Source organism: Cyprinodon variegatus, unplaced genomic scaffold (assembly GCF_000732505.1).
Source record: "Cyprinodon variegatus isolate N-32 unplaced genomic scaffold, C_variegatus-1.0 Scaffold928, whole genome shotgun sequence".
NCBI classification, from domain to species: domain Eukaryota; kingdom Metazoa; phylum Chordata; class Actinopteri; order Cyprinodontiformes; family Cyprinodontidae; genus Cyprinodon; species Cyprinodon variegatus.
Genome location: NW_015151381.1, coordinates 182,729 through 193,331, shown reverse-complemented (window position 1 = coordinate 193,331; position 10,603 = coordinate 182,729). Strand labels below are relative to the sequence as shown.

Below are 10,603 nucleotides of genomic sequence, written 5' to 3'. Positions count from 1 at the left end.
TATACCAATATTCAATTTCTGTTCAAAACCTTTCATTTTTGCTCTGATACAGACTGGATTGAACGCCACATGTGTTTCATGGGATGGGAGAAACAGCTCTGGTAGGTTGCTTTCACAGGTCATCTTTCCGTCTTGTAAAGGTTATACATAATGGGTTAAGAGTTGTGATATATCAGCTGATTTATCTCACTTTAAATTAAATTTATAGATTAAATCATGTCCTTTCTTTAAATGCTGTAGACATTTTCTCCAAATAAGGACATTTGTCATCTGAAAAAAAAAAAAAACAAGTCTGGAATGATTTATCCACAGATTTTATTGTAATATCATCTGTTTAAAAAAAACAACAACAACAAAAAACACTCTTTTACTGAACATACAGTTTCATAACTGAGTGTCATTGAATCCATTAAACATCCTTTTACTTCCTCTTTATGTTGTCCATCAGGAACAAATTTAAGCTGGGTCACTGATGGTTGTCTAACAAATATCATCAATGACAGCATCACATGCCAATGCTCTCATCTTACATTTTTTGCGATTCTCATGGTAGGACATTTTCCATGTGATTTCTTAAAACCACTTTTAATATTTCTCTTGTTTTCTAAGTTAATGTTCTTGTTTAAAACCAGTCACCGTTCGGCATAGGAAATTCCGATAGTAATGGAAATCCTAGTAATTCCACTGATGACATGACTGGACAGATCAGTGCCGCTGACTTGAAAGCACTGACCCAAATCACAAAAGCCGGCTGCGGCATGTCCATGTTCTTCCTGGGTGTGGCTCTCTTCATGCATTTTCTCATAAGGTATAAATATTAAATGATCAGCTTTTAAATTTTATGATTGCTCTCTTCACGTTTTGTTAACATAAACTATTTGACATACAGGAAAAATAAAGCCAGCCAAGCTGTACAGATCCTGATGAATCTCTTCATTGCCTTGTTCTTCCTGAACTTAACTTTTCTGATAAACGAGTCAATTGCTAACCTGGATAACATGGCAGCATGTGTGGTGATGGCTGCATTTATGCACTATAGCATGCTCGCCACGTTCACTTGGTTCTTCATGCAGGCTTTGCACCTGTACTTCAATCTACAGAAAGTTCCCACAGACATCAAATACTACGTGTTCAAGATTTGCTGCACTGGATGGAGTAAGAGATCTGAGTTTAAAACATTAATTAATTTGAGTTGACACTAAAAGCTGAAAGAAAATGCTCCTATCTTTTCAGTTATTCCAAGTCTGGTGGTGGTTGGACTTCTTTCTGCAAGCAAATATGATAGCATTCACATTTCTGCTGATAATGAAACCTCAGCAACCATGTGAGGAAATAATACAGATAATTACAATTTTAAATTGAATTTACATGCTCTAAAATGACTGTGTTTCTTTCATGACACTTAGGTGCTGGATCCCCGATGCTAAAATACACCTAGGTGTAAACATTGGTTACTATATCATTGTATTTTTCTTCACTTTAACCATATTCATCTTAACCGCTGTGCAGATCACATACTTTGCATCTAAAGATGCAAAAGCCAAGAAAAACGGCTCCACCAAGAAAAGGTTTCTCTCTCTTCTTAGTCTTTTTATTCTTTTGGGCATCACATGGGGATTTGCTTTTTTTAGCTATGGCCCTCTGCTTCTTCCTTCCTACTACATCTTCACCATCCTCAACTCCTTTCAAGGTAGGCCAAAACATAACTCGTAACATGCTGGATTTCACAGAAATGACAAAATTTCCAAAAATAATCAAACCAATTCCTTATGTGTTTGTGTGTTTGCAGGATTTTTCCTGTTCGTCTACTACTACTTTTCAAGCAGGATAGTTGTAGATGACAAAAAACAACTTGAAACCCAGAGCAGTGGCACAGAAAACACGAACATCTCATCTTCCACCGGATAAGTTCCCCTTTCCCCATCCCTAGTGTGACTAGTATGGATTTGTAATATTTAAGGATTGGAGCTATAGCTTAAAATATCAGAGATAACTAATAAAATGAATGGGTTTTAATCTTAAAAGCTAAATTCCATACGGTTAGCTGCTGGATTTTCGGTATGGGGGTAAACGATGTGAATATGTAGGAATAATCATCCTAAATTGATTTCCTTACAGTACCTCCATTGTACACTGTTAACCAATATTCATTATGGGTATAAACTTTAATTTTAAGGAAGATCTGAAGTAAAACACTGATATCTGAAAAAAGGGGGAAAAGCATGACAGGAGGAGGACCTTAATAAGAAACCCATGGAGAACATAGATGTAATGCTGTTTATTATGAGATTGAATCTATCACTTTAGACATAAAAACACACTTAGATTGCTTTAAAGTAGACCTTTTATAGTATGCCATCTAAACTTAACATGCTTCAGAGATTAAATTTCACAGAAAGGTTGTTCAAATCAGCCAGCATTTAAAAGTTGTTGCCAAGCTGGTGTGTACTATTTTAAGCTAAAGTGATGGACCTAAAACCATCTTCACAAAAGATTCAGATTTCAAAGTTTTTATGGGAAGTCAACAATGCTGTTAAAACCCAAGGAGTTTTCACATTTTAATGGGTAAAAATGAAAAAACATAGAAATAGTATGGTTGTGTAAGATTGGAAACCTGTATAGAATTAAGGATGTCTGTCTAAGAATATTTTAAAATACCTAAATGCATGTCTAGATGTGTCATCATTTAACCAAGTCAATGTTTCCACTTTCTGCTTGGCCTTTTATGGCATTTCCTAGTCACATCGGTTTCAACACAGAAACAATATAAAGATATATTTTTAGGTATAATAGTAGGGAAATATGCTACTCTACAAGTATGCCATGGTTAAGTAGGTATTCATAACAACTGCAAATACCTGTCAGCATTGGCACTAAATCTTCATATGTCTTAGAATAATGAAGATAAATTTCAATTAATAGGCAAAAAAGAGCAGTTTAAATCAATACAAGATTGGATTCATTAGTTGGTGTTATATGTTTTAGAACAAACAAACCCCATATCTGATTATTAAAAATATTTAGGTTGTCCTACAAGGTGAGAGCTCTGAAATTTGACAGTTATTTTCTGGCAAAGAATAGCAATTATTTTAAAGTCAGAATGTACCATGTTGATCATTGTATAGCATAAAAACAGATCTCTTTTTTCCCTAAAGGACTACAATTTTATTCTCAGTACAGTTGTACAGGTTATAGGTACCACTCAACGGGATGATCTCTTTCAATTGTTATATTTTTCTGATTCATCCTTGTTTTTATATTTTATAATGACTTCTTATTTATGGATTGAACCTTGAAATACATGTATGTCCTTTAATCCTTTGAATCATTTAAAGTGTGAAACCAAAATAGAAACAGCTCTAGTATAATATAAACCTAACATGATAGTTGTTTTCGCTCTACTCTCTCTAAGCTGAAACGGCATGGCAGAAAAACCTCTCTGTAAAACTGTTCTGTTATTGTCTGTGTAATGCAACGTGGCTGCAGATTTTTCCGGGACATCTGGTTGGTTGATCGGGATTTCAGAGCATCTGCTAAATCTCCGAGAGAGGCGGGCCAGAGAAAATACCTTGTCATGAGAAGAGATCCAATGCTAAATGTCCTGTCGTGTACTTTCAACTATCAAAGGGTCATATAAGCTAGTTACTAACCCCCTGCTCCTGAAACAAGTCTCATGTCAGAACAGTTCTTTGATCTTGATACCTTATAAAGTCTGTTCAGTAAAAGTGAATAAAATAAAATCAGACAACTGCAAGGCATTTGGTTAATGTCATCCAAGGAGTCCTGAATATGTGGAAACCATTTTCCCATTTGTTTTTCTTTTGGTAAAGGGAAAACAAAGGGTGTTTCAAAACTCAAAGTTTGACCAGCCATGTGTTTAAAACTTTTGATAAAAGTTCAACATTTAAGGGGCTTAGAAAAAATCCTGAAGAGTATCTCATTTATGGAACTTACCTTCTTAGTTTGTTTTTGTCTGTTTTATGTATTGTGATTTTATTTATTTAACTACTAATTATCATTTTTATTTGTTATCACTACTTTATACTTAACAAGGATATATGTTGTCTCCATTTTGGGCTAAAGGTGAATCCAAGTGACAGTCTTCTCTAACTATTACCCCTCCTTATTTAAAAATGAAAATCTATTATGTGTAATTAATTCTGTTGATGAAATAAAACTTTTTCTTTCATAAAAATAGGGAATATTTAGCTTCATTTATATTTCTTTCTCACTCCCCTTAGTTCTTATGTCTTCTTTATTCTCATCTCCCTTTCCGTCTCTGTGTCTGTTGTACACTATTTTACTCCCTAGATATATAAAGTTTTATATGCAAGTACCAACTTCTGGCAACAGTCATAATGATCTACTTGTGAAAGCAAAGCTGTTGGACAATCACCTAGCTCTTGGACACCTATATATTTATATATATAAAAAGAAAAAGACTAGCAAAATAAATAGAATTAGACTAACAAACTCAAAAATGACTATCAAATAAAAAAATTTGACTGTCAAATGCATTAGACAAACACACTGAACACGTGCAAAGAAAAAATGCAGTAAAAGATGAAACATTGCAATGACAGAAAATAGAGAGCAATATGAAATCTCCTTGCAAACATGGATGAAATTATACTGACCTTTATAAGTTTTGGTGTTAAACTTATTAACATGAATCTGTTAGGGTTTGGTTGAGGTTTTGGGGACCCATATGCAGAGGCCAGGAGACGAAGGTGAGTTTTTGTAGTTTTAATGGAGTGTTCACAACAGGTAACAGAGGGAGGAATCCAAAATCCCAACACAAAAACGCTAAACAAGGCAGGAATCCAAAAATCCAGCACAAAAATGCAAACAATCCAGAATCATGGAGTCATCCGTGAAAAAAACATGCACAAGGAGCCGGGGAAAGATGGGGAACCAGCACTGAGTAACTGCACAGGGAGAGTATTTATGGCTGACTGAACAAAGACAGGACTAATGAGTTGATTTGGAGCAGGTGTGAACAGAGGCTTCTAGAAAGGAGCTAGGGAAAAGGGGACCAACACAAGAGGGCAACAGAGGGCAATGAAGAAATACTCAAATACATCCAGAAAACACAACAAAATAGGAATTAAACCAATAAAACTAGAAAACAAAGAAAAACACAAATCAATGTGAAACTGAAAACTCAAAGAAAACTCACTGAAATTAAACCTAACCTTTATTACCTTAAAGCCATATGACATTTTATGCTCTTTAAGGTTAAATTACTTGTTTTAGAATACCTACTGTAATGGCTATGTAAAGCTTTGTACGACACAATCTAGAGGCCTACACTATAAAAGCAAGAAATAATAGACACTGGAGAATTTAGCCAAGAAACATCTCTACAAAAAATAGAAAATACAGTCACTTTTGTGATTAATAGCATAAAGTCAGAATCAGATGTTATATGAAAATGAAAGCATGAATTGACATTTAAAAAGGTTATTTGTAAATAAAAGTAGTTAAAGAGAGATGGAGCTGTATGAAACTTACACTAAAATCACAATATATTTGACGTGTTTATGTTTCATTCATAAAAATACATATCTTAAAACACAAAGTGAAATGAAACACCAAAAAAGAGTGATATATGATTTCAGTCTTTGTAGTATAGGCTTCCACAGTAGAAAAATGACACTTTCAGTGCTTTGTAACAGCTCTGCCATCCAACATTTACACAGCTGAAGACGCACCTATTTGCAGCATAGTCCAGTGCTCCATCTGAGTTTTCTGTTGTTCTTCTGATTGGACAGGTCTGCTCTGATCAGCACAGATACACAGATTATTCCTGATTCAGAATCCAAATCGTGATACTTTTTTTCTTTTTGCAGAGAAGCCCCAACCACCACTCTAAATCTTTTGAGTATCTCTGCCCAGTTCTTGCAGTTCTTGTCATACTCTCTGACTCTGTAATCTCAAAGTCCACCCTGGATGTTTCGGACCAGTAAACTCTGATTCCTCCTTGTTCCTCAGCATCACTATCCTTTCCTGAGCATGATGTGGATGATGGTTCTACCAATGTAGATGCTCAACCATCAAGGTTTTCATCCATTTTTATTGGTCTATAGTCAGAGGGCTACTAAACGTACGATATTTGTATAAAAATAAGCCTGTTTGATTTATAATAACTCAGAACCATCTATTATGTCCTGCTTTTGTCCTGACTGTGATGCAAAATTACCTCACTAAAATTGGCCGTAATTTCTAAATAATTGTTACATTGTCCAGGCAAAATATTAAGTCAGTCAAATGAACAAATCAGTAACACTATCTTCTATCATCCCATATCAGTGATTTTGCCCTCAAATTGAGCAGCTAAATGGGCTGATCTGCCAAAGGAATTTGTATTTCTGGTCTTAAATAAAGATATTTAGATATTATGCACTAGAAATAAGATAAAAGAGATGTTTATCTTATTTTAAACATAAATCATCTTAATCCATCTGCAAATTGTCTTACCTCCTTGTAACGAAGGCCCAGTCCATTACTGGCAAAGAAGCACATGCACTTTAACTGAAATATTTGAAACATGTACATGGCACTTTTTATAGTTCACTGCAATTTTAAGTTATTGTGTAAGTTGTGATTACATGTTTGGGGAATTATTTATAGTTATGGTCTTTGGTTTTAAATGTTTTCTATATGGCTGCTAGGTTATTTTACATGGGTTATTGGTGGGTTTTAATGGAGGAGTTTAGTTTAGTTTGAGCAAATCTTATGTTGTGGCACACCCTAGTGGTTTTTAGTAGTTTTGCATAGTTAAGTTTGAGCCCTTTAAAAGGCATTTTTCCTTTACTGAGGGTTGGGACTCAGTTCATTGGAAAAGGGGTTGGCTTGTGAGAGGAGTGACAGGTTGGGTGTTTCAAAGTCGCTTGTGGTGAAATGTCCTGGGACGTGACTAGCGAGGAAACAGGAAGCAATTTTTGTGTGGGATGGAAGAAGGAAATACTGAAAACAAAGAAGAATGGAATAGTATAAAAAAAATTAGGAAAAGTGGAAAAAGTGGAGACCAAATGAAGGGGAGTCCAGTACAGAACAATCAAGTGATGAACAATCTAGAAATTCCACAGTAAAACAAAATAATTATGTCATATTAAAGCTAGTTAATCAGGGAGAGCCTTTTGCATATTGGAATCCGGTGCAGTTGAAAAAAAATTGTAGGAGAAGTCCGAAGTGCCAAAATCCTGTATAGTGGAGACCTGTTAATAAATAAATAAATGCACAGACAGAGCTCAACACGGAAAAGCTATATGCATCAACAAGATTGAGGGGAAAAGAGTTTAGTGCAGCTTGGTGGAGTACAAAAGAATAAGCAGGGGAGTCATTGGAGGAGTTCCTGTAAAAGTAACTGACAAAGAGATTATTGAAATTATAAGTGGTGCAGAAGTAAAAGAAGTGAAACATTTATAAACAACAAGAACTGGAGAAAGGTCTGACAGCTTATCAATGTTGATAAAACGTGAAGAAAAGCAATCACCCAGTAAGGTTTTCATTTAATTCATCACCTCTGATCACATAGCAGCTGTCTGTAAGGGCAAACAAAGATGAGAAAGGTGTGATGGAGAGCATGAATATGGAAAGTGTAGTAATGAAGTTAAAATAAATGCTGTAACTGTGGTGGAGATAAGGAAAGTGAAACTGGAGCTCAGAATAAGTTATGCTGAAGCTGAAAAAAGAATCCCATCCCAGTTAGAAAGACCCAAATCAACAGTGGCCCAAATGAAAAGTCCAAAACCTCTGGAGTCCCCCAAAATCGCAAAAAACTCATTGGTTGTTAAAAAGAAAGATTTTGTACTTTTTATGGTAGAAGTAATCAATTTTAGTGCTCAGACGACAAAGAAAATAGAAAAAATCAGAATAATAGTGAAAGCTGCAGAAAAGTATCTTGAAGTGACAGATTTAAATTGGGAAACGGCTGAAAGTATGATGGGAGAACGAGTAGGGAAATTAGAACCTGGCAGAGTTACATTAGCATAAAGACAAATTAGTAATTATGATGAAAAATTTGATTATGTATTTCATTATGTTGGGTTAAAATATACAGTTCGGAAAAATATATTATAACTCATTTTATTTATTTATTTATTTTTTTCTGGGGTGAGTCTTGTTTGCTGTTTCCTCGTTTAACTGCTTATCAGTTGGTGGCGGTAATGCACTTCAACTAGTTTGCCAACATCCATAACACACTAAGAGACTTTTAACTTTTAACAACACTTTATTTACAAAATTCAAAACTTATAAACAATTGACATAAAAAGTGTCAGTTAAAAATTATTATTAAGAGAAGCTTGTTAAAATGTAATTCTCCTTCATCTGAAACTCAAGCCTTATTCTTTTACGTTTCACTTCCACAGAGCCACAGCATCAAGGTCAGGCCCCTCCTGCACTCTCTGCGGGTCAGGTAAATGACCATCTTTGCTTCACTGATTAAAAAATATAAAAGTCGGGACTTTGGCTTATTTTTTCTGTTTTGGGAAACTCCTACTATAAAGAGCCTTTGTAAAAACTGTCCCAAAAAGACTAAAAACTCTAATTAAAAGGTTAAAAATTGTCTTTAGTTTTGTGCATTCCATAAAAACATGGAACACATGTTCAGACAGGCCGCAGAAAGGACACTCGTATAAAACACCCCGATTAATAACCGATAAAAACAAGTTTGTGGCGATGTCACCGTGTAAAATTCTCCATTGGAGATCAACAGTTCGTTTTTTGATTGGAGGCTTGTATAAAGCCCTCCACTTGGGTGCTTTTCCCTGAATTTTTTCAGTTCAGATTCTCCTTTACAGTATTATTTTACACGCCACCTGTGTCTCATTAAACTAGTGTTACCTCAGAGCCCAAAGGAAGTTTAAAAATTAGTTCATCATCTTTTTATCCTTTTGTATTTTTAAGGTAGAAGGGAATTATTAAATTAAAAAGGAAATTCTCTCTGGTTTTTTTTACATTATTTTATGAAATCAAATTTGAGAAATCTATTTTTGATTTTTATAAATGAATAATATGCATATTTTACTCATATTTTCATTGTTGGTTTCAAATTGAATGCATTCATGCATTTAACAAACCCACTCTCCCTATTTAATCCATTTAAACAGTGATAGATTGAGAGAAATCAAATAGCACTGATTTTTTCTCTTTCATTCCAAAAACAGAACAATAAATAACCACAAGCCTACAAGGACCACTCGGTAGAATTATGTTTTTAACAGTAATAAGAAATAAAGAGATAAATCTAGGCAGATGAAGTAGAAATAGGCCAATTACAAATGACCAAACTATTTGGGCAAACTACATATCACCTTACCAAAAAGTCAAGACAAAGAGGGTAAACTTGTAAGAATCCACAGCATTTCAGGAGATTCAAAAAGGAGCTGCAAACACTTTACAAAGTCTTTCATGCAGCAAGGGTCTTTAGATAGCAAAATGTAGACCAAATTGGTCAGGATACATTTTTTAGTCAATATTTTGACCTTTTGCAACTTTCTTTAATAAACTAAAACACAGTTATGGAGCTTTAACTCGTTCTGAGGGAGGGGGGGGCATTGGGTCTGAGTGGACCATGTTCCGTGGCTCTATTGTTTAGTTGGAGCTGTGGTTGCAAGGTTGTTAGTGTATGTCGCAGCAGCAACCCTCCAACATGCTAGTGAACACTAGCAGTGAGGGAAGCTCTCAAGCTGAAGAAAGAGTCCTATCGGGCTTTATTTGCTTGTGGGACTCCGGAAGCAGCTGATGTGTACCGGCAGTCAAAGTGGCAGATGGCTGGCTGGTCGCTAATACAAAACGTGGGCATTGGAAGAGTTTGAACCATGGAAAAAGACTTACGGTATGTAAGGCTTCGAAGCGATTCTGGTCTAGCCAGTAGTGGTGCAGTACCAACACTATTTATGGTGGGAGTGGGGTGCTGTTGACCTTGACTAAGGATGTCGTATGTCAGTGGGCGGAGTCCTTCGAAGACGTCCTTAATCCCACCAACAAGTCTTCCACTAAGGAAGCAGAGCCTGGGGGCTCTAGGTTCTGTTCTCCCATCTTTGGTGCTGAGGTCAGTGAGGTGGTTAAAAAGCTCCCCAGTGGTAAGGCACCAGGGGTGGATAAGATTCACCCTAAGTACCTTAAGGCTTTGGATGTTGTGGGGCTTTGTTGATTAACGCCACTCTGTAACATTGCAAGGATATCAGGGGCAGTTCCCCTGGATTGACAGACTGGAGTGGTGGTCCCCCTATTTTAAAAGAGGGACCAGAGGCTGTGTTCCAAATACAGAGGATTCTTACTCTTAAGCCTCCCTGGCAGGGTCTATTCCGGGGTTCTGGAAAGCAGGGTCAGTCTGATAATCAAATCCAGGTTTCAGGAGGAGCAGTGTGGTTTTTGTCCTGGCCGTGGAAAACTGGATAAGCTCTACACCCTCAGCAGGATCCTGGAGGGTGCATGGGAGTTTGCCCAACTAGTCTACACATGTTTCGTGAATCTATTGTCACACATGTCATCTCAAGGCACTTTACAGTTCAACCAGATCATACAGTCAAATTGATTCAAAGTTTTCTATCTAAGGAAAACCAGTTGATTGCATCGACTCATTGACTCAAAT

General features: G+C 36.0%; 1 protein-coding gene across 1 annotated transcript; it reads left to right on the top strand.

The window, feature by feature from the left end:
* The first annotated feature begins 677 nt into the window (after positions 1-677).
* LOC107099997 (G-protein coupled receptor 126-like) lies at positions 678-2,307 on the top strand. Its single transcript, XM_015398338.1, has 5 exons — positions 678-808; positions 890-1,155; positions 1,234-1,324; positions 1,407-1,690; positions 1,790-2,307. The coding sequence occupies exons 1-5, from the start codon at positions 693-695 to the stop codon at positions 1,906-1,908; spliced, it is 876 nt and encodes a 291-aa protein (XP_015253824.1). The 5' UTR covers positions 678-692; the 3' UTR covers positions 1,909-2,307.
* The last annotated feature ends 8,296 nt before the right edge of the window (positions 2,308-10,603 follow it).

Excerpts from the sequence above, each read along its gene's own strand:
- LOC107099997 (XM_015398338.1), top strand. The coding sequence starts at position 693 with ATGACTGGACAGATCAGTGCCGCTGACTTGAAAGCACTGACCCAAATC. Across the intron at positions 1,325-1,406 it reads AATGAAACCTCAGCAACCAT|GTGCTGGATCCCCGATGCTA; the intron begins GTGAGGAAATAA and ends CATGACACTTAG. Across the intron at positions 1,691-1,789 it reads CATCCTCAACTCCTTTCAAG|GATTTTTCCTGTTCGTCTAC; the intron begins GTAGGCCAAAAC and ends GTGTGTTTGCAG.